This window comes from Lethenteron reissneri, chromosome 12, assembly GCF_015708825.2.
Source record: "Lethenteron reissneri isolate LAM-NWPU_2019-01 chromosome 12, ASM1570882v1, whole genome shotgun sequence".
Classification (NCBI taxonomy): domain Eukaryota; kingdom Metazoa; phylum Chordata; class Hyperoartia; order Petromyzontiformes; family Petromyzontidae; genus Lethenteron; species Lethenteron reissneri.
This window is the reverse complement of record NC_083790.1, coordinates 13,946,407-13,970,887: the sequence shown is the minus strand read 5'-3', so window position 1 is coordinate 13,970,887 and position 24,481 is coordinate 13,946,407. Positions and strand designations below refer to the sequence as shown.

Genomic DNA, 24,481 nt, shown 5'->3' with positions numbered 1-24,481 from the left:
CCGCGTGACGTCACGAGCCACCCCCTTGCGCCCCACGTGGGCGTCACGCGTCCAATAAGAGCGCGCGCCGCGAGGCTGTCTGGGCTCGCGCTGCGTCACGCGCTCCTTTCCCAGCGACACCCGGAGGAGACAGCGGAGACACAGCCGGGCCGTGAGTAGTGTGGGGGGTGAGAGACAGACACAGCCGGGCCGCGAGTAGTGTGGGGGGTGAGAGACAGACACAGCCGTGCCGTGAGTAGTGTGGGGGGTGAGAGACAGACACAGCCGTGCCGTGAGTAGTGTGGGGGGTGAGAGACAGACACAGCCGGGCCGTGAGTAGTGTGGGGGGTGAGAGACAGACACAGCCGGGCCGTGAGTAGTGTGGGGGGTGAGAGACAGACACAGCCGGGCCGTGAGTAGTGTGGGGGGTGAGAGACAGACACAGCCGGGCCGCGAGTAGTGTGGGGGGTGAGAGACAGACACAGCCGTGCCGTGAGTAGTGTGGGGGGTGAGAGACAGACACAGCCGGGCCGTGAGTAGTGTGGGGGGTGAGAGACAGAGACACAGCCGTGCGTAGAGTAGGGGGGAGACGAAGACACAGCCGGGCCGTGAGTGGTGGGGTGAGACACGAGGGCGACGAGTGGAGAAGCGTGGCGCTGTCACTGGGGCGAGACGGGGGGGGGAGGTGGTGCCGTGTGTGCGGGGTCGGGAGGCGGTGTCGCCCCCCCTGGATCTCGGGTGTGTCGCCGCGTTTGCCGCGCTGTGAAGCTCGTGGGGGGGGGGGCTGTGTGGGTGTGGTGCTCTGTGCGAGTCTCGCAGTTGCGAGGCTGTGAGTGCCGCGTGAGTCTGAAATTCTCGTTCGTGAGGGTGAGACTTAAAAGTGGCGCATGAGTTTGCGTGTGAAGGCAGCTGGCGTGTTCGCTCGTCGCACAGGCCTCGTGGGCTCGCCGAGACGTCCGGTCACGCCACGTACAGTATTGCTACTAAGCAGACTGGAATGATCTTGCTTACGTGTGCCTCTTGCTCTTAACTGGCCCGTCTGCCAATTTACCAGCTGCGTAAATGTACGAGGGCACACTGAGGACCGGTCTCGACCCGAGACTGGCGATCATTAGCAGAGGCAGTAGTAGGCCTGGTACACGGATCGTGTCGAGTTTATTTGATTTAAACGTCTCTTACAAGCGTGACCTGGATCCTCAAAATGAAATAGAAGACACTAAAGTACTGTACAGTAATGGAACAAATGCAATGGGGAGCAAAAACAACTGTAATGAGACATCGAAAATGTTGCGCAAACAGAAATCCCTCCATAATTCCCCTCGAATGTAATGAAGGGCCTGAGCCACGAGGACTGTTTCGCCACGAGCGACCACGGGAAGAGGGTCAACGGATTGGAATGTCCACGTGCGTTCTCCCTCTGCGTGCTGAGCAGGCTGTACACATGCACCTGCTGATTGTATGTGTAGGATAGGCCTAGTACTATAGCAGTCACTAGTTGATTATGGCTGGGGTAGGCCGAGTTCTAGACACTCGTTGATTAGGGATGGAGCAGGACTAGTACTGGTTCATGATTACCAGTCGGCCAGTCAGTCACTGAACACGCTCCTGAGCAGAAGAGAACACGGCCTCGGGGGGCTCTCTGGTTCGTCCACCTCTCACGTCGGATTAGAAGCCACCAATGTTTTGTTCATGCGCAGAAAACGTGACGTCAGACAGTCACGTGTGCCCGGTCACCTATCAGATGGGGGTAGGGGGGCAGCTTGAATCAATTGGGGGCAGTGAGAAATCTTTGCCAGGTGATGATTGCTTTGGGAGATCATGGCTTTACGTCTGCTCGGACAAGCTTAGTTTTACACTGACTGTAAGAGTAACATTTTATTTACGGACAGATGTTGAGCGACTCTTGTACAAATACAGAAAAAGGGTCCTTGATGTTAAATGCAATATGTCGGTAAGTTCTAAAGAATCGACAGCTAGGCATCGCATTGTGATTTTAGATGGGAGAGTAGCCAAAGACTGGTTTGAAGCAATGGAATTCCAGGTGTTAACAGGGAAAGCTGCTGCTGCTTCTCACGCGTGATGCAGACGCGGCTCTGAATGGGCTCCGTGGTGGTTCAGTGAAACTAAAACTATAAGCAATTTTTTTTCTTTTATTAGGTAAGGCCTACTGAGCTATATAGCTATTTTTCAGAAGCGACCTGGCCACATTTGATGGCTGAATGAAGTGGCTGATCATGTGGAAATTTATAGCAGCCACATACTCTGAACGCATGTTTCTAAACAGGCGTCAGGTTCGGGATAGAACCGACAACCTATTGTATATATACCAGGCGAGGCAGTTAACATCTCGCCATTGTGACGCCCCCAATGTCTGAAGACCACCATCAGATATGTAAATGACCAGCGAAACCCATCTTAACAGAAACATCTGAAGTGTCGTTTGAAATCTAAATACTGCACGCAACTTGTAGCATGATTGCGGAGTTTCTTGTTTAAGCACAGAAAACGGATGTTATTAAATCCTTTATATTAAGTTTGCTTGCGTGCTTGCTTGCTTGCTTACGACCGTGCAAATCTTTCGGTCGTTTTTTAACCCACTTCCCGTGATCCAATCGAGCTGACATTTTGCACACAGACTCGTTGTGCGTGACAATTAATTTTCGTGAAAAAAAATTTCCACAATTTTACACTGTTTAGGGAATTTTTTTAAATATTTAATTATTAATTGCTTAATGGTGGCAGACAGTCATCTGACCCATAGGTGGCAGCCATCTCAAGCCAGAGGACGAGAGGACTCTAGCCGCCCGTTTCATGATGACGCAAATGTTGACTAACCACATGTCATGAAATCCCTGCCCCCACAATGTACAGTGGAGACTATTTATAGAGCAGTTAAATTGAAGCCGCCAGGTTCTTGAAAGTGGTAAAACGGGTCAACGCTAGTGCCCTTGGGAATATACGGGGCATGTCAAGAGGTGATCTTACATATAAAGGATTTATAGTGAAAAACTTTGTTTTTATGGGTTAATTTTTTATCTCCGATTATCTTGCCCTATCCCAGCCCTTAATACTTTGAAGAAACATTGTCAAAGATTGCTCCCTGACCTCACAGCCTGGCACCCAGGGTAGAGATTCAGCGCATCGTGACGAACATAATGCATTATAACAAACGCAGTGACGAACAACTGCCGGGTCCACCTATTGGAGATGGCAACAATACGTTCGGGCCCTAAATGCCAATATCGAGGTTTGCTAGCCATGACCAGAGGACTTCAGGAGAGCGTTGATTTTTTTTTCTGCTCCATTGAAGGAGTGCAGAATTCTTCCACCTCCAACTCAGCTTATATATAAGCTCCTAGCTTGGCAGTGTCTCATTCTTCACCTGTGGACGGCTGCTTGCATTGTAGCTGAAACGTCGTGAGAATTATTTTATGTTATTATGTTTTATTTTTATTATTTTATTACTTCCCTTCTACATGACTTTACCGAAAGAACCAAGAAGATGAACGTGCAACTGTCGAAGCTATATTTAACATCTAGGCCACCTGGCATGACAAGCCCAGCTGTTAGCTGTTTATGTCCTCTTTCAGCTCATTTCACAGTGGGGCACAGAGCATCACGTCTCCGTAGCCACATTTATAATGGAGCCGCAGGTTTAACCAAGTTATTTGGTGACAGTATGAGAGCAATGGTGCATGAGCCCTCGATGAAAACTCTGTGAAAAAATGTTTACCTCATCTCTCTGGCCTCTCCACCTGCCATTGCCCAAGATGTTACCTATCTAACCTATGTAATTAATTTTTGTCTGTCTGTCCGTCTGTCTGCGTATGCGCGCTTGCGAGGGATTTGGCTCTCAAACAGTGGGGTTTGCGTAGAAAAAAATTTGCCGGGCAGCAGGCCCTAAGCCCCGCGGTGGGAATAGGCTATTCCGTTTTCCCATCCGTAAACTTTTAAGTAGATAAATTAACGATCTAGTATGAGTCTCCTTTATTTAATTATTTCCCAGCCCCATTCAAGCTGCCGGTACCACCACAGTATGGTGGTGGTACCTGCTATGATTATAGTTGATCTAAAACCTTTTAGATCAACTATTTACCCCCTACTTTCTATAACTTTTTTGACTTGTGCAAGCCCTCTTATCATTTTGTTGGTGGAGAAATGGACAAACGGCCCACCGGGCTTTCACAATAGCTTAGTATCCGTGTACGTATATGTAAGGTTTTTAAGAGAAGTTTTGAAAAAGTATAATATAACTAGCTTGTTTGCTCGTCCGAGGATGGGTGTAAATTGCAGTAAATCTGAAATATTCAATAGAAAAATTGTTCAGCTCATTATTAATTAGGGGGGTTGCCCCATGTGGAGTGACGTCACGCACTCATGGTTATTGTGGAGGGGTGCGGCATGTGGAGTGATGTCACACCCTCATGGTTATTGGGGAGAGGTGCGGCATGTGGAGTGACGTCACCCGCTCATGATTTTTAATGAGGGATGCGACATGTTGAGTGCGCGACCTTCTTGTGCGTCAGTGTAAATTTACACGCGGGCATGAATATTAATGAGGGGGGGGCCTCTTTTGCAGTGACATCATGCACAGAGGTAGCACTGTGCTGCGTAGATGTATTGTTTTCCGTCAATTTCTGTAAAGAAATGTCAAATTTGAAGCGACTTTGCGTAATCAATGATTTAATTCAGCTCGACCTTCCTCTGCCTTTAGTTTAAAAATCCACTCTTAATAACCTTGAGCGGGTGACGTCACTCCACTGGGGCAACCCCCCCCCCCCTCAATAATCATGAGCTGATTAATATTTACTGGAAGATACGCCCGTCCTTGGACCAGCAAACAACCTAGTTATATAAATTTTCTGTTTAAGTCTTCAGTGTTATTGATCAATGTGAGTTTTTGTTTCACTCTGACCAAACGGAAAATGAGTCTTATTTACAAGAGAGGTTTATGATTTTTTAAAATTAACATCCGCTGCGCGTAAATGAAGCTTAAAGGCCTGGTTTAAGTACATCTATATTTAACAACACATGCACAGGTGGCAGCATTGTATGCACAAAGCTCTTGACCTTATCCAGACCACTGGCTCAAAAAGAACTGACAAAATGGCTGGACATGCAGTTCTTTTGAGCTGGTTATCTGGATAATTTTGAGAGCATACATGGAATGCGGCACATGTGTATGTGATTCGGTGCGTGGAAGGCACTGGTTGGTAGATCCTCATTCATATCTATGAAACTATACTTTTTGGTTCTTTCGGTAAAATCACGTAGGTAGAAAAAATAATAGATCACGACATTTTGATCGCAACACAAGAAAGCGTCATCGGGTATGAAACAAACACAGCAGGAGGACTGCTGTCATAGGAGAAAATCCCATCCTACCTACCTATGTCAGCTGTTATTTCCGACTGTGTCTCTCTCTTTGTGTCTCCCTCTCATCATGTGTACCTCTTGCTCTTCGGGGTTTTTTGTTCCTGTTGCCCGGCTCTCTGACATTGACATGCTAATCTTCTCATTAGCATGCCTCTGGTGGCTGGGCCGTATCACATTGACATGCTAATATCTCACATTTCCGTACAAATTGCTCTTCTAGCTCCGCCCACTTACCCTTGGGTTGACCCCACCAAAATCCTATATATACTCTTGTTGCAGCAGCTCTTTCTCCCTACGACAGCAGTCCTCCTGCTGTGTTTGTTTCACACCTGTTGACGGTTGCTTGTGTTGCGATCGAAACGTCGTGATCTATTTTTTTCTAACTACGGGACTTTACCGAAAGAACCAAAGAATGTGTATTCCTGCAGTCACGAAAGCTTCAAATCAAAATCTATGAAACTCTCAAACCTTCTGGGCTGCCAGGTGACCAGGAGATGGAAGTGCGACATGGGTTGTAAACCCACCTGTGCGTGGGTGGGGGGGGAGTTTATCTGGGCATATCGGTGCCTTCCCACTTCAATTCATGAGTCATTCCAGTTTATGACGCTACTGTAATGGGTTCCGGAGACACTTGTAGAGGTAACTTCTTTATTAAAATCCAACACTCCAACAGTCCTGATACTCTGTTACAGTCTAGGTACACAGCCTAGATACACTACTCTGGCTTCCTCGGAACTCGCCCCCACAAGGACGTAGAGCCGGGAGTTCCAGAGTCCCACCACTGGCCCTCAGTGTCCCAGGGTCCTGAGATGGCTGGTCTTGGGTCTTGAGCTACAACCGGCCCTGATCGGCCAGGGAGCTGTCCTTTTATTCCTCGTCCCCAACGAGGGGTGGGGTTGTGTGCGCCCCCAGATATCCCACAGAGCACACACAGCCCCCCCCCCCCCCCGTTGGTGGCGCCAAGGGGCTTAACTGGTTGGGGTGCCTGGGATCCCAGTGCCTGGCGCCAAGGGGCTTAAGCGTCTGGGTTGCCTAGGGACCCAGAGCCCCCAGCAGCCCCTCCCCTCTTATGTCACTACACTACCAACAGTCTTGAGGTACGGTCAGAGCTTTCTGTGGAGATATACAAGCGAGGTTCAGTGCCCCAGCCCTGGTGTTCCATGTTTGAGTGCTCCAGAGGTGTAGTTACTATAGGGATAGACGGCAGTTTTTTTATTAACCTCTTGTGTCCCACAAAATGCTTCTGAATCCAGAATTTCATGCCACTGCTGCTGTGAGGTATTGATGTGTGGGACCAGGGCTGAAGTGTCCGTTCAGGTATTAGAGCAGGTGCACTGCCAAAACAAAATTAAAGCAGCAGTCTATTCTGGTTTTTACTCTGCTTGGACATTGTCAAACGCAGCACTTTCTTACTGTTTCTGCGCCGTGACTTTTGTGCATCGTCCCCTCCACTCCCTGTCCGCCCCGCACAGCCACACCGAGACTGCCTCTGCTGTGTGCCACTGCTCTTTGCGCTGGCCTGGCGACTTCCCCTTCTCTGTGTGGGTTCAGGTTGGGCTACGCGTGTAGGATAGGCAGACCAGCTTGGAGCTGTGTGGTGTGTTGGGTCAGTCCTGTACATTGGCATGATTACTACTGAACATGTGATGCTGAGTGCATTTTCATTCCCCTTGCTGTGCACGATGGAGGATGAAGATCCGGAGGCATCCGCTGCTGCTTGACGCGACCTGGATGGATAAGTATAAATACGATGATTCAGAAAAGATGTGGGAAGAGGAAAAAGCGTGTGGGCGGCTGGCTGTATTTGTGGGTTTAACTCGTACCAACACGCAGCCGGACGGTGAACACTGCGCGATCGACATTCTCGGTAAAGTGGCTGCCTCCGTCCAAAAGAAAGAGACCTCACCGTTTGGCTCGGCGCCTAATAATGACGCGGCAGTACCTAGTGAAGACTACAAAAAGAAACGCAAGCAAAACAATAAAAATCGCCTGCGTGGTAAAATGGTGGACAGTGCAAAACGGCTCCCTCCAGTTGTCATCGCTCGATTTGAGACCGTCTGGCTCGACAGCTGGAGGTACCACGATGCAGAGTGCCACTTTGAGCTGTATAAAGAAAGAATGGCCAGCCGGCTAGTGGGTGAAGATATCTCCAGGCCTCGAACAGATCCCCTCCGGCCCGTCGAGGCTGACGATGGTTTGCAAGCTGTGGTAGACGAGCCGGATAATATCTCGCCACCGAGACGTCACGAAGGCTTTTCGGGCACTTTGAGTGACACCAACATGGCGGACACCCAGCCAAACCCCGCGCGTGCAATGATGCCAGGAATTGTGGAGGCAGTCAGTTTCTGGGTGGACAAGTTTATGTACGAGAAAGCGGAAGTGGCTTTTTATGTTCAGAAGTACGTGGAGCATGAGCCTGTGCACAAAGTCAAGAGCAGCTCTCCTGATGGTAAAAAACCTCGCAGTTCCCCCATGCAGACACCAAAAGCGGCTGCCGGTGAACACCATGATGCTGCAAAATATGCGGCTTTGGAAAGCATCTGGTTGCAAAACGCACAGTACCATGATGCCGAGGTGCGTTACTATGAGAGGGAAGCAACCGAACACTTGAAAGCTTGGCAGAGAGCACAGGCTTCAGTTAGTGGTGCTAAAACGAAGAAGTCCAAACGACAGAAGCAAATCAAGGCATCCAAACGGGCAACGAATGAGATGGAGTTTGTTCCAAGGCCATTTTCAGTTCAAATAAGAGAGTCTGCATTCAAAGGAGTGATCTGTGCAGGTTCAGATTCGATCTCACCGAATCGGAAGACTTTTGGTGGTGCAAAAAAAAAGTTTATTGGTAGCGTTTCCCTCCAGCCGCAGACGTCTCCATGTGGCGTCGCTGCATCCCATCGCGGCCTCGGTGTCGCCACTACAACCACCACGACCACCACGATGCCCCCGGGGCAGCAGCAGCCGCCGTATGTCATTGTAGTCACTGAACTTGGCCAGGCCGAGTGAACACACATGCAGAACACGTGTGTACACACTAAATCCTGATTGGCAGCAATATAATATCGGAAAAACCTGGTGTAAGACCTTTTTTTTTTATAGTGACTATCTGATATGGTTTGTCTGTGTCCTAAATTTTCTAAGATTTTGTCATTTGTAGGTCTGTGTGCGAACTTTGACGAAACGGTTCCATTTGTTTGCTTTGTTTTGTGGCATTGATGCTCTATTAAGTTGTGCGTGCGTCATCGCTAGGAGCACACTTATCCCCAAATGTGTTGGTGTGCACATCGTGAGGGTTCCGTCTTGCGTTTTAGTTTTTCTTTTGTTACCGCGTACTCATTTTATATAATTGGGTTTACAAATAGTTAACTTGCCTTGAGTAAAATGGTCATCCTTGTTTTGCACGTATGGCTGGATATTGATCTTTGTTTGTGTGTTGCGTGACAGAACCATGGCAGCCGTTCCACAACTACAAGAAAGCGTTTGGGTGGACAAGTTCCGTTATGATGACGCGGAATGTCAGTACCAGCAGCAGCTAACCTCACAGAGCAACCAGGTAGAGCAGTGCGCCGGCCTCGTGACTAGGGCTGCTGCGGCAGTGGCTCTCACCGATTGCACACTTGTTGTCACAGCGTGCTGGTGACCCACGAGCCCTTCTAGTCTTGGCATCTAACCCCTTAAGGGTAAGGAACGATCTATCCCAAGACGATGCGTCTCCAGCCGCAGTGATCCCGTCTGCGGACGTTTCAACAGCCAATCGTGAGACCTTTAGTTCGCGCCAGTCCAAACATTAGATTCTGGAAAGTCTTATCGACTATCTATTATCACTGCCCAGCCTTTGCAGGCTATGAAAAGGTACTTGCATTTGGTGAGAATTTATGCAGCCATCCATTCAAACTAAAGAGAAAATGGTAAACATTTTCCCAACGCTTTGAGTTGGTGGCCAAAATGACAACATGGCCACGCATCCGTTTATTTGGGGCTGGTGGTCTGCACAAGGCTAAGAGCTGTTGTATTTGTGATGCTGCACACTTTGGTGTGGTGTTTAGAGGTATATTAGGTAAGGTCGGGCAAGAATACATGCTTACCCCAAAATTATTCACAGCGACAATTATATTTTTTTCTCAAAAATTATAGAAACGTGGACATAAACATCATTAATAAAACGTTAACTATCTTGCATTGCAATGTAAAGTGACTGGAGGGGATTATGGACTAATTTACTACAGCCAGCCACCCATCATTTGCGCGTCGATCACTTTACTCGTCCTCTGTGCTGATGTATACAGTTTTAGTCAACTTGTAATTTGCATTTTAAATTTTGCGTACGTTGGGTAAGTTTTGCCATTTCAACACTGAACAAGCAGGGCCATTGCTAAGTGAATTTAAATTTAAAATTGCGTCATGCAACTGGTACCTGGCATTAAAATTTGGTTTTGTTTTGGTCAGGATGCCGAATCAAGCGGAATTCTGCAAGACATTCAGAGAGCAAGGAATAACATCCAGAAGTCTCTGGCTGGGGTTAGTGAATAACTGACCCTCGGTGACCTAGTTTGCTAATCCTTTCCTGTGCCCTAGGGGCTTCAGATGACTGGCCTAATATTTGTAGGGTGTTTGATTTTTGCTTTTTTGTAAATTCAGTTTTATTTGGCTTTGGTACTGTGTGTGTTTCTGGTGGTTATACACTTAAAAGGTTTTCCCATACGATGATAATTTTTAATCTCAAACTGCCATTTTTCTTCTCGAGCCCGATTTGGGTTTTGGAGCGCGTCGGTGGCGTGCGTGCGTGTGTGCGGTGGGGGGCAAAGGGGGGGGTGAGAGGGTCACGGGAGTGCGGGCTGTCTCGCAGCAGGCTCTACAGGCAGCACCCGAGGGGGGCGAGCTGCTTCCTCGACTCAAGGCGGTGGAGCAGGAAAACCGGGAGCTGAAGAAACGTGGGTGGTTTTCCTTTTGTCGGCTACATTTAACAACACGCATCGATGCGGTGCATGTGCAAAACCTCATCCTACAGCCTTGTCCAAGTCTGCCAGCTCAAAAGGAACGGAATGTGTGGCCATGTCCAAACTGGTAGGTCAAATGAGTTGAGAAAATGTGGCCACTCCAATAGGCAGCGGTGAAACAAAGATCGTTTTAATATTATTGGGACTCATCAGTACAGTCCTGTACAGTTATTTAATGCTCACTGCTGCCCTGTGGCCCTGGGAACCTCGTACGTGGAAAGTGCTTTTACCTCTACACTATGGGGACCGATATCCACATTTTTCAACTCTTCAAATTGTTGGTCTAAAGCAGGGGTCCTCAAACTTTTTAAACAGGGGGCCAGTTCACTGTCCCTCAGACCGTTGGAGGGCCGGACTACAGTTAAAAAAAACTATGAACAAATTCCTATGCACACTGCATATATCTTATTTTGAAGTGAAGAAACAAAACGGGAACAAATACAATATTTAAAATGAAGAACAAGTAGAGTTAAATCAACAAACTTGCCAGTATTTCAATGGGAACTATGGGCCTGCTTTTGGCTAATGAGATGGTCAATGTCCGTTTCCATATTTGTCACTGCTAGTCGTAACAAGTGATGCAAGTGTGCATCCGTTAGTCTAGATCTGGTTGGAGATTTCAAATGTTTCATTCTGGAAAAAGTGTTCACAGACATAAGTGCTGCCAAAGATGGTTGCCATTTTGAGTGCATGGTTCCTGAGATGAGGATATGTCTCAGAGGGGAGAGATGCATAGAAATTATGAAGGCTGCTTGACTTGAATGCGTCTTTCAGAGTCACAATTCTACAGTTCAGCCAGTTCCATTTGGTAAATTGTATCCACATTTTCAATGTCAATAGAAAATGGGTTACGGAAAAGCTGTATGTCATGGAGATGAAGCTCTTTAAATCTAAATTGGAACTCCTTTTGCAATTTTTCCAGTGAATCCACACATGTTTTGTTTGGGAATGCAACCAATGGTTTTTCCGCTAACAGATTTTGAGTTGTGGGGAGATGGCAGAAGTTTTCCTCCTTCACTTGTTTGATGAGGAGGCCTAATTTTACTTCAAATGCTTTGACATGTGATTGCATATCACAGATGAGCTTCCCCTTTCCTTGAAGTTGCACATTGAAACTGTTGAGTAGCTCTGTTACATCTGTCAGAAAGGCAAGGTGCCATTTCCATTCTGCATCATTGAGCTCTGGTACTTCTTTGTTTTTTGAAAGCAGAAAAGCTGTAATCTGTGGAAGTAAGTCATAGAAACGTTTCAAAACTCTCCCTCGACTCAGCCAACGGACTTCTGTGTGGTACAGAACATCTTCATAGTCAACATTTAGCTCAGACAGAAATTCCTGAAATTGTCTGTGGTTTAGTGCATGAGCTCTAATGAAGTTAACACAAGATACCACAATTTTCATAACAGTCCCACTTCAGTGATTTACTACACAGCGCTTGTTGGTGGATGAGGCAGTGTATGGCTATTGGATGAGAATGGTTATGTTTGTCCATCTCTTGGTTAATGCGAGAAATTACTCCTTTCTTAGACCCCACCATGCTAGGAGCACCATCAGTTGTCACACTGGCTAGTTTAGCCCAGTTCAGCTCCAAACCATTCACAGTTTGGCAAACCTTTTCATAGATATCCTCTCCTGTAGTTGTTCCTTTGATGCTTTGCAGTGCAGCAAGCTCTTCTGTGACTTCGAAATAGTCATTCGTCCCACGAATAAAAATTAGAAGTTGTGCAGAATCACGAACATCATTGCTTTCGTCGAGTGCCAAGGAAAATAGGAACTTTTTTTTTTTGTGGAGTTTTGCAAATGCAAATTGTCTCCCATTTATTCAATCCTCCGTGTAATTGTAGGTCCTGAAAGACTCACTGTACTAAATAAATCGGCCTTCTCTGGACACATCTCTTTGGCAACAGAAAGAAGGCATTCTTTAACAAATTCTCCCTCCACGAATGGTCTGCCAGTGCACGCTATTAGCTTGGCAACTTGAAAACTTGCTCGCAGTGATGAAATATTTAGCTGCTTCTGCTTCACAAAAGTATTTTGCTGAGTTGTTAATGTATTTTTCAGTTTTAATATTTTATCTTTTCTCACTTCTCCGACCAAACAATCATATTTATCTTTATGTTGAGTTTCATAGTGTCGACGTAAATGGTATTCTTTGAACACAGACACTATATTCTGGAATATCAGACACACAGCTCTTTCCTTGTACTGCATGAAAAAGTAATCATAAGTCCACTGTTCTTTGAATATCCTACACTCAGAGTCAATTTTTCTCTTTCTTGACATCACTGTTTCCTAGGGAGTCAAAATTGCTATTAGTAAAATACCAATATATATACAGCGCTACAAAAACAATATACCAGCAATAACTTTGCCCACACAGAGACATACAGACTGCACTGCCCATCAATGCAGTCTGATTGGGGGAACTCCGCTTTTACCCCAGGCTCACACTGGTGCGGGTGCCATTAAAAAGTTAATTACACCTGCAGTTTTGTTCACAGATTGCAGTGCGATCTGCGAACTCGCATAGGAATCTGATCGCATGGGGGAGAAGACCCATGCGATCCGATTCCACTGGAGGAAAAAAGAAGGCACATGTGCCTTTTTTCTTCCGAATCTAATGCAAGTTCAGCCATACAAGCATATGGCTGAACTCGCACTGCTCAGAGATTGCAACAGTATGAACTGGGGCTTACACAACATACAACATATAACCTCATACAACTGAATAGCAATCAGAATATAAATACACTTACTGTCATTTAAATTGGGTTTCCTACTCCTCGGCTGTCTGTCACTGACCAGCATGGGAAAACAGCAGGCAGCCCCTCCAGAGATCAGAGATCACTCTGTTATTACCCCTCTATCATTTACTCAGAGGTGCGTGTGCTGGGGATCTACATCCCCAGCACACAGGAATATCACTGGGAGTGGAGCCGAGGGGCAAGTGAGGGAGCTGAGGGAGGGAGAGCCAGTCATGCGCAGCCAGGGGAGGGCTGGCAGCCTTAGGCCTGGGGGGCAAGTCCAGTCAATTGGCCCATTGAACCATTCACCAGCGCAGCCCAATCAGTGCCCACCGCCGCAGCTCAATCAGTGCTCACCAGCGCAGCCCAATCAGTGCCCACCACCGCAGCCCAATGAGTGCTCACCAGCGCAGCCCAATGAGTGCTCACCAGCGCAGCCCAATGAGTGCTCACCAGCGCAGCCCAATTAGTGCTCGCAAGCGCAGCCCAATTAGTGCTCGCAAGCGCAGCCCAATTAGTGACCATGGGCCGGATAAATGTCCTCGGCGGGCCGCATGTGGCCCGCGGGCTGTAGTTTGAGGACCCCTGGTCTAAAGAAATGACAAAATGGCCACATGTTCCGTTTTATTGAGATGGTGGTCTGGTTTAAGGCTGAGTGCTTCTGTATATGTAATCCATAACTGTGTGTTTTTAAATGTATTTGTTTTCCGGCCTGCACTTGTTTTTCTCATTGTTAACAGATGTGTCGCAAGGTTCAGCACCTGCTGTAACTGGTCCTTTGTAGGTTAGCAGTCTTGTCATTTGTGATCACAGAGGAAAGTGCATCTCTCACTCAGTTGGGTTCGTCTCTCCATTTCAGTCGGTTCACAAACCTCGCCTCAGACGATGCACATTGCGTCTGTTTTGACGTGCACAATCGTGTTGCTATTTTATACTCTACAGCCACATTCACACGGCTCTGCGTGTGGTTGGATGGTGTTGTGGTTACCAGACTCGCCAGCTGGCCAGTTCAAACAGAGCAGGGGGGAGGGGTTATTTTCACAGCCACGTTGCAGAAACCAAACTGTTCAATTGGCTCCCATCTGCTCTTAATGGGAATGTTTTAAGACCTTGGAACGACATCCTATTCAAGAGCGGCATTGTCTTTCAATTTAACAAAGTCCTAGCTCTTGGGTTCTTGTTAGATTCAAGGGCTTGACTAGAGAAATTGTTTATTCAAACGCTTGTTGACAAAATAAATAATTGGCCAACACGCCACCTTCCCATATCCGCCACATGGCATCCCTGGGAGTGCATAATTACATTCATTGTCTCCTCAGTAGTCGGGCTTGGATGAACCACTGCTTGAGAACTGGCAGATTTTGGTAGGCAAGTACCCTGTTCTGTATTAAATGCATATAGAGATGATGATTGCTGCAATGTAATCTCTGTTCTGTTTACAGATGTTCAAGTTCTGCAACAGGCTCTGTCCCGTATGGAGATCCGGCTATCGACGTTGGAGAAGGGATCTGCAGGGAACCCACCCGTTGCTGTGGCCTGCAAGCTAGCGCAGGTGACTCCACAGTATCGCAGTTCCGGGTGTTGTTTGGAGTAATTGGCTGCGATTTTTAAAATTCCACGCGATAAGCCACTTCGTGGAGCTATCATTTTGTGCCCAGGTCACTTCTGAAAAGAGCTATATAGCTGATTGGGCCTTGCCTGGTAAAATAAAATATTTTAAATAGTTTTAGTCGTCGAGTTTGGCACTGAGGGGTCTGGATTCAATTTTCCTACACGCTACACGAGAGTATGGGCCAACCTCTACCACAGCAATGTGGAGCCTCCTCCACCGGTTCGGTGCTCGCACAGTGCACACAGATCTTGACTTTTGAACTGCAAATGCGTCATCACAATTCATGTAGCTTAGACATGCAAAACTCTGTACGTTTGGTTTGCGTTTTAGAAAACCTGAACATAATGCAGAACATCGTATTGTACAACTGCGTTGCATATCATGTTGGTGGAGGGGTGACTGGGAGGGTGGGATGAAGGGGTGACTGGGAGGGTGGGATGAAGGGGTGACTGGGAAGGTGGGATGAAGGGGTGACTGGGAGGGTGGGATGAAAGGGTGACCTGGGAGTGGGGGTGGAATTGAGGTGTGACCTGGGAGAGTGGGGGTGGAATTGAGGGGTGACTGGGAGGGGGTGGGGGAGGGGCATGGTGGAACGTACAGTGGTTAGAACTATCCGGCTTGGCTTGTAAATGTAATAAAACAAACTAAAAACAAAGTTTTATTTTATGATGAACATAACGAATCGTCATAAATCGAATTAACTTGCATCGGATGGATCTCTGTATAATGGAAGCCACGTAATGAACTTTAGACATGTGTGTGCAACTGCAGGTTCATTTATCGCAAAAAGATGCTACATGCCGTCCGCTTCAGTGGATGTAAAATATCCTGTGACGCCATTCGCAAGGAGTAGGCACATCATTGTGCAAGAGCGCAGAAGGGTGGTCAACACATCTATGCCTCTATATAAGCAACAAAACAGGAAGACTTCACCACAAATCTGGCCGTTGCCTGATAAAGCTAGTTGTAATTACTGGCGAAACCTCGTACTGTTTGTAAATGTTGGGGCTTGGCTCTCAAACACACCAGTGTGCTGTACTAGTGACGAATTGGCATGTTCTGTTTACGTAACAACCTTTACTAGTTGGCTGTGTCGGGTGGTGGCGGGTTTTAACGCCACATATATTCTTTAGGTCTTTTGGTAAAGCCACGTAGATAGAAAAAATAAATATTACGACATTTCGATCGCAATATAAGCAATCGTCATCAGGTGAAAAAATAGCGAGAGAGCTGCTGAGGCAGAATGTTATAAAGGTTTGAGATGGGTGTAGCCCACGCGGCATAAGCAAAGTGGGCGGGGCTAGTGATTAAATTTGCATGTAAATGTAAGATCGGAGAGCTCCACGACGATGAGGTTGCGGAGGTGGCCATTGTATTGTGAAAGAGCATGTCAATGTAAGATCATAGAGCCACCGCCACTTCATGGAAAATGAGCAACGGTGGCTGTGTTGGTGAGACATTTAACCTGTTAATGTAAATACATTTAACCTGTTAATGTAACACCAGAGTCGAAAATAGCTACTAAACATCACAATTATATATTTACGTGATCTAACCCAAAAACCTCTATGGGTATTTGACCTTTAGAAAAAATATATTGCCTTTGGCTTAGCCCCAGCAATGGTTTACCAAATTGCATGGAGTGGTTTTCCTCCTGGCAAATAGTGCTGTGCTCCACTCTGTGTAATGGGGGTGGCATTATTTGGTGTGACCTATGTCCAAAAACATTCCTGCCCAGGGGATTACAATAGTTCTAGAGAGATGGTGACTGCCCGAAGCAGGCCGCTATAATGACGTTGTGCTCTGCGTGCCATGCAGGTGAAGGCGGTGGAAGAGGTGAATGGTAACGCAAAAGAAGAAGACGACGATATTGATCTGTTTGGAAGTGATGAAGATGATGGGGTGGCAGAGAAGCTTCGTGAAGAGCGGGTCAAGGCCTACTCTGAGAAGAAAGCCAAGAAGCCTGTGCTGATAGCCAAGTCTTCGATCGTCCTGGATGTCAAGCCTGTACGTGACAGTTTCCTGGTCGGCGTTTGTGGCCGAGTGGAGGAGTTTGCTCGTATGCATGCTCGTTGAACATTTTTTTTTTTACCTCGTGTGACCACTCTCGCATGACGGGCCCATGCTTCACCAATCCAATTTCATAGAAAATGTAATTTGGATTAATTGGGGTTACATTGGAGGGTGTGTAACGCTGTATAACTGATGACGAGGACGCGGTGATGTGGGTCGTGGGTTTTTTTGGAGTAAGCGTGGATTTGTGGCCCCCTTTTTGAACTTGCGCCCACTGCCGTGGTCCAAACCATTTTATGCTGCTGCATTGGCAGTGGCGAACAAGCACGAATAACAACAAAACGCAATACATTAATCAACACTCGCCTTCAAAGCAAAAAAAATATGCACAATAGGGGACGTTTCGGACAGTGGGTCATTCATAGCTCATGAGCTACAAAAAGTATTAAAGGCCATACCTTTTTAAATCCTTTATATTAAGTTCACTTGCTGGCTTGCTTGCGCGCTTACGACCGTGCAAATCTTTCGGTCGTTTTTTAACACGCTTCCTGTGATCCAATCGAGCTGATATTTTGCACACAGACTGGTTGTGCGTGACAATGTATTTTCGTGAAATTTTTTTCCAAAATTTTACACTTTTTAGGAAAAAAATAATTATATTTAATTACCAATTGCTTAATGGTGGCAGGCAATCATTTGACCCATAGGTGGCAGCCATCTCAAGCCAGAGGACGAGAGGACTCTAGCCGCCACACATATAAAGGATTTATAGTGAAAAACTTTGTTTTTACGGGTTAATTTTTTAACTTTTAAGGCCACAGTGTTATTCATTAATGTATTGTGTTTTTTTGTTATTTGTTCAGGCAGTGGGCCCTTCATAGTTCACGAGCTAATGAAGAGAAGTGTCATTTCCAGAAACGTTGCCTTATGTATATTCTTTGTTCCTTTCTGTAAAGTCGCTGCGGTGTTAGCGACGCACAGTTGGTGTGGGCCCCCCCCCCATGTCCGCGAATGTAACGTCGTCGCTGTGCGTGCGCCGGCAGTGGGATGACGAGACCGACATGGCCGAGCTGGAGGCAAAGGTGCGGTCGGTGTCGATGGATGGGCTGCTGTGGGGTGCCTCCAAACTGCTGCCCGTTGGCTACGGCATCAAGAAGCTGCAGATCCAGTGCGTGGTGGAGGACGACAAGGTCGGCACGGACATCCTGGAGGAGGAGATCACCAAGTTCGAGGACCACGTATGTAGCTGGGCGGGCGGCTTTCCCCGCGCGCACCACGGCTGCACCTGCTCCGGCGGGCAGCTTTCCCCGCGCGCACTACGGCTGCACCCTCTCCGGCCGCCCCCACCATTCCACTCGAATCTGTCGAACTTATGGAAAATACGGCGACGATTGGTGAAAGACTCTTTGTAGTGCAGTTGCAATGTTTTATTAAATAATTCTCAATTCATGTTTTTATTCTGCAGGTCCAGAGCGTGGATGTTGCTGCATTTAACAAGATTTAACCCCCACCGCACATCAAGTACTCTTATTAGAAGATGAATAAAGCTCTCTCAACTTGCTTTGTTGTGGATTTCATTGAATTGAATGCATTCACTAACGGCTACTCGAGCACACGGGCCGTATCACAGAATTGCTCACCACTGCCGTGACGGTAGTGTTTGCACTACGCGTGCCAAATAGGTGATGCCAAATCATGAGGATATCGCAACAAGCTGGGCAGGCAATCCACCTCTATATCTGTCCCACGTAAAAATGAAAATATTTTTTTACATATCCCATCAGCCATACAGCCTTCTATGAGTACATATTTCAACACTTGAATCAACACAAGCAAACTCCAGACCAGTGTCTGTTCATAGTCCCATCAGCAGGTGAGGCTTGTACCAATGCTGATGAACTGGCAGATGTTTATGGGCAAGGACCCTCTTTGGGTCCTATTTCGATACAATGCTGTATAATATACAATTCTACATAAGTGGGCAATGGCCCTTTAGAAAGAATTGTAGACCACCGATATACAAAACTGCCAATGTCGTTGAACCTGCAATACGCATTGGCCTTAGTGCTGATGCACTGGATTGGGCTGCGGTGTCGGGGTTGAGTGCCGGAATGAGTGGTACACCCTGGGCATGTCAAGGTTGTGAATCCTGGAACTTGCGAGATGCTGGTGGCAGTGCCGTGCATCGAATTCTGTGGGCACCTGGGTTGTCCAGGTCAACAAAAAGATGGTTGGCAACACCAGCTCTCATCCCCGCTGCGGTATACTGTACTAGATTTGCTTTTGTCGACCAAGCTCACTCTTGCAAAGGCACCTTGTCACTTGAGTTATTCTCGCTTCCTAGGCGTTTATTGTTAAAGCACGTGCTCGCATCCGATTCACAGGTCTCTAGCAAGTTCAAGTTCAAGTTCATTTATTAGGTATAGCCCTGTGAGCCATTCAGCTCTTGAATCGGGTGCAACCGCAACAAACAAAAAACAAAAACATGAACAAAAAAACATCTTAAAGTGAATATGTGACTAAGTGCAAAGAGAAAATCCAAGAAAAGACAGCAAAAATATTGCAGAAAAAACACCGTACACCAACGCTGTGTGCAAAAATCCCAGTGGGATGCAAGTCAACAACAACAACCACAAGACAACTTAGATTAAGGCCATCAGTCTAACTGTACTACAACAACACAAACATGGCTAAACCAATACACTTTTCGAAATCACCAAAATAAAGCCATGAAGGCAATGAAAAAGCAATCATAGGAACTGACGGAATTTTAACAATAAATGGCATAAACAACATGTACTACCAAAACCCTGCAGCCATAGCTGGCTGCATGAGTCACTCCACAACAGCAGGAGCATCAATCGGAGTATTGTAATTTTTCAATGCACCTTTAAGATCAGCACACTAAATCAAAACACAGGTCATACTTTGTAGCGATCATCCGGAGCGAAACATTTTATTTTAGGTCACTGAATAGCACTGGCAGCTAGGGGTGTACAACTCCTCTAAAGCAGTTTTGAGTGAAGATCTCATAGGTAGTGACTCAAGTTTCAATTTATTTGCAACAGCATTCCAGACCCTGGGGGCATCAATAGCAAAGGCCCTTCCTCCAGTATATGTACGGCAATAGGGAATATTAAGCTGGTAAATGAGTGTAGACCTTAGGTCAAATTTGTTCTTTGAAACAGAGACGAGATCCAGCAGGTAATCTGCAGATTTTTTTGCAAGTACATCATGAATAAATAAGATCTGGTGCACAAGCCGTCGAACATTCAGAGATGTTAAGTTTGACCCAATGTAGAGATCACAGTGGTGAGTCCTATATGGGCAGTTCAATGCAAATCTTAAGGCCGAGTGATACATTGAGTCAAGCTTCTTCAGTACAGTACTTGGGGCTGATTTATACACAATGTCACAGTAATCAAGTAGAGGCAGTACGGTACCTTTAATCAATTCCAAACGGAACATAGGAGGGAAGCAGTGCTTGTGTCGATATAGAAAACCAATTTTAATTTTTGTCTTTTTCCCAATATAATCAATGTGATCTTCAAAATTCAGTTTTGAATCCAGGATGACCCCAAGATACTTATATATCTTGACTTGCTCTATTTGATCATTATTTAAGGTATGTAATTGGGGAAAAATAACTTCCCGCTTTAGTCCTGGTGAGAAACATAGCACCTTGGTTTTGGCAGGATTTAGGACTAGTTTAAGAGCAACTAGCTGATGTTGTAGTTTGTTGAAATCACTCTGGAGCTTAGCAATCACGTCATCCGGAGAGCGGCCAGCAGTAATTAGTACCGTGTCATCTGCAAAAAGATTTACCCTGGAATAATCCAGTTCAGTGCCCAAGTCATTTACATAAAGAGAAAACAAGAGGGGGCCGAGAATGGAACCCTGTGGAACCCCTTTTGTTATCTTAACACTGTTTGACCTCCAACCATCTGTGAATACAGTTTGGGTGCGAGAAAAGAGGTAATTTTTTAACCATTTTACTGTGTTTTCGGAAAAACCGAGGCAACTTATTTTACTAAGCAGGATGTTGTGGTCTACTGTATCAAAAGCTTTGGACAAGTCAAGAAAAAGACAGGCGCAGTACTGCTTATTATCAAGGCTACTGTAAATGTGATTCAGAGAGTCTAATGCAGCAGATGTGGTGCTGTATTTTTTTCGGAACCCAGATTGTTTTAGATGTAATAGATTGTTGGCGGACAGGAAACTGCTAATTTGGTAGGTCAATAATTTTTCAAAAATTTTCATCAACGGGGACAAAATTGAGATAGGTCGGTAGTTATTTGGATCATCTTTAGGGCCCCCTTTGTGAAGTGGACGAACATAGGAATGTTTCCATTCTAGAGGAACTGATGCTTCTTTGATGGACAGGTTGAAAATATGGGCTATAGGTTTGTATATTAGGTGACCAACAGTTAGTAGAGCAAAGACGGGAATACTATCTGCTCCGGTAGAGGAGGACCCTTTGAGGTAGGACAGTTGTTTCAGAACATTATTTTCGTGGATTGGCTGAAAACTAAATTCGCTTAATGTTTGGACAGGAGTGTAGGAATTTGCATGAGCAGGGGTGACTCCCAATACATTATCAAATAGGGTACCAGCTTCAGAAAAATGAAGGTTAAAATTGTCAACTATTTTTTGGGGATCTGAAAAATATTCCCCATTTCGGTTAAGCTGAACGGGCAGATGATCTGTTTTGGATGCCTTTTCGATACATTTGATTGTTTTCCAGAAAATCCTGGCATTTCCATGAGATTCAAGGAGAGTGGAAGAGAAGTAGTTATTTTTTGCATGCCGTATTTTTTTGACGCATCTATTCCTTAAAATCCTGTATTCTAGCCAGTCATTGACCAAATTACTTTTCTGAGCACATGCCCAAGCCTTGTCCCTAGTTTTCATGAGCTTTGTAATCACAGGATCAAACCATGGTGGACGGTTGCCTTTAGTTTTAAATTTAACCAACGGAGCATGTTTGTTAAGAATTTGGAGAAACGTGTACCTGAAGGTCTCCCAAGCCGTAGTCAGGTTTGGAATATCACAGACCTTGTCAATATCCGAGTGAAGCACATCATTAGTAAATGCCTGAGTGCTGAAGTGTCTCATGGAGTGCTTCTCAACCAATTTAGGGGGGGCTTTGGGTCTGGCTGATGATCTCACCCCAAAAATGAAGGAGTGATCACTAAGGTTATTACCTAGAACACCAGTCAGTGCGAAATTGTGAGGGGCATTTGTCAATAGGACGTCAAGCAGAGATGACTGTCCCGGATTTTTTAGGTTGGGTCTTGTGGGGACATTTATTAATTGAAACAGGTTAAATTCATCTGCAAAATTTGTGGCCACGGCCGGCGGGTTTAGCCAATTCCAATTTAGATCACCCACTAAAACTATTTCACCTTTAGGGAGGCCCCCAAGAAGCTCTCTCAGTGCAGATGCAGCTTCAACATCCTTCCCACTAGGCGGTCTATAGCAGCACACTACCAATATGTGTTGATTATTAGGGAGAGTTATTCTGAGAGCCAGACCTTCAAAGCAACATTTTTTAAACAAGGAGTGAGCTGGTGAACATGCAATAGTATTACGAACATAGATGGCAATTCCACCTCCTTTAGATCCTCGGTCAAGCCGAAAAAGATTGTAGTTGTCAATCGTAATCTGCAAGTCATTGACGGCAGGAGTGAGAAATGTTTCTGTTAGGCAAAATATGTCCGGGTCAAGATTTGCTACTTCTAGTTTTAGTTGACTTAATTTAATCAAAAGCCCTCTGATGTTGACATGTAGAACACCAACACCTTTTCTGCCAGAAAAATCTACAGAATTATATGAGTTCTTTACATTTGGTCCAGGATGAAGCTCAATACCACCCAGAAATAAGAAAAGTAGAATTAATAGTTTGCACAGGTATTTTCTGTGAAAGGATGAAGAGCGACGAACCTTGGACGAATAGCAGCAGCTCGCAGATGGTGTTATTTTTAAGAGCAGAATGAAGTTTGGAAGGAGTGCTGGTGAAGTAATGGGACAAAGATAGGGTTTAAAAGGATATAATGATGGAGTGTAGAAGTGTCTATAAGTTGTTTCATTAGCAGGTGTAGTTGCAAATTTAGCAATAAGTATTGACGCGAAGTAACGCGGGTAGCCATTTGTAGAGTTGAGTGTGGCACTAGATATGGCCGGGAGGGACAGTAGTAAGATACACAGCAGGTGAATTGACATCTTTAAAACACTAAATTTAAACACACACACAGCTCACTCACACGCAGCTCACCCTCACCCACTCTCACGCACAGCCCACACCCATGCAGCACAACGCACACGTGGCCGCACACGCCGCCGCCATCTTGCTGCTGTTGTTGCAGCTGCTGTTGTTGCAGCTGCTGTTGTTGCTGCAGCTGCTGCTGCTGTTGTTGTTGCAGCTGCTGCTGTTGCTGCTGCAGCTGCTGCTGTTGTTGCTGCAGCTGCTGTTGTTGCTGCAGCTGCTGCTGTTGTTGCTGCAGCTGCTGCTGTTGTTGCTGCAGCTGCTGCTGTTGTTGCTGCTGCTGTTGTTGCTGCTGCTGTTGCTGCAGCTGTTGCTGCTGTTGCTGCAGCTGCTGCTGTTGCTGCAGCTGCTGTTGTTGCTGCAGCTGCTGTTGTTGCTGCAGCTGCTGTTGTTGCTGCAGCTGCTGCTGTTGCTGCTGCAGCTGCTGCTGTTGTTGCTGCAGCTGCTGCTGTTGCTGCAGCTGCTGCTGTTGCTGTTGTTGCTGCAGCTGCTGCTGCAGCTGCTGCTGTTGCTGCTGCAGCTGCTGCTGTTGTTGCTGCAGCTGCTGTTGTTGCTGCAGCTGCTGTTGCTGCAGCTGCTGCTGTTGTTGCTGCAGCTGCTGTTGTTGCTGCAGCTGCTGCTGTTGCTGCAGCTGCTGCTGTTGCTGCTGCAGCTGCTGCTGTTGTTGCTGCAGCTGCTGCTGCAGCTGCTGCTGTTGTTGCTGCAGCTGCTGCTGTTGTTGCTGCAGCTGCTGCTGTTGCTGCAGCTGCTGCTGTTGCTGCAGCTGCTGCTGTTGTTGCTGCAGCTGCTGCTGTTGTTGCTGCAGCTGCTGCTGTTGTTGCTGCAGCTGCTGCTGTTGTTGCTGCAGCTGCTGCTGTTGTTGCTGCAGCTGCTGCTGCAGCTGCTGTTGCTGCTGCAGCTGCTGCTGTTGTTGCTGCAGCTGCTGTTGTTGCTGCAGCTGCTGCTGTTGTTGCTGCAGCTGCTGCTGTTGCTGCAGCTGCTGCTGCAGCAACAGCAGTGGCACAAAACATGGGCTGACGGAGGAGGTGCGGGCACCCACGTTGATTTTGTCATCGAAGTGGTGTCCTAAGCTTGAGACTTGGGTGCTGCTGCAGCCATGTCAATGAGGAATTTCGCCGTTGGGTACAGAGTTGATACCACTGGGTGAAAAGCAAGGGACTGCCACGCGTGCTCCTCGGTGCAAAGGAGGATGAAGATTTGTGATGGAGCTCCCGGTTGCTTCGGAGCGCCTCACGCGATGAGACGTAAATTAATTAAAGGCGTGATTCTACAACCGGGTCAGAGACGTGAGGTGGAATACAAAACAATCACCCGCCAATGTTTGCTATGCAATGCATCCTATTTGCTTTGGAGACATTACCAGAGGTGTCACTAGCGGAGATACTATGGGCGTCACTGTGTAGAGGCGCCGTTACGTCACGTGTGAGGTTCCCCGCCCCTCGTCCCCCTGCCCCCGTCTCCTCGCACACGTGACCGCGTCGTGTCCAATGGGAGCGCCTCACG

At 46.6% G+C, this 24,481-nt stretch overlaps 1 protein-coding gene across 9 annotated transcripts; it reads left to right on the top strand.

Moving 5' to 3' along the window:
• The first annotated feature begins 5 nt into the window (after window positions 1-5).
• Window positions 6-18,273, top strand: EEF1D (eukaryotic translation elongation factor 1 delta). 9 transcript variants are annotated; one of them, XM_061550775.1, is made up of 8 exons: window positions 6-151; window positions 8,794-8,902; window positions 9,796-9,867; window positions 10,196-10,280; window positions 14,531-14,640; window positions 16,519-16,707; window positions 17,757-17,951; window positions 18,179-18,273. In XM_061550775.1, exons 2-8 carry the CDS (start codon window positions 8,798-8,800, stop codon window positions 18,215-18,217), a joined length of 795 nt encoding a protein of 264 aa, XP_061406759.1. In that variant the 5' UTR covers window positions 6-151; window positions 8,794-8,797; the 3' UTR covers window positions 18,218-18,273. The 9 variants fall into 9 exon arrangements, with proteins under 9 accessions (XP_061406759.1, XP_061406763.1, XP_061406761.1 ...); XM_061550776.1 differs by lacking the exon at window positions 6-151 and adding an exon at window positions 569-587; XM_061550771.1 differs by lacking the exon at window positions 6-151 and adding an exon at window positions 7,158-8,315.
• The last annotated feature ends 6,208 nt before the right edge of the window (window positions 18,274-24,481 follow it).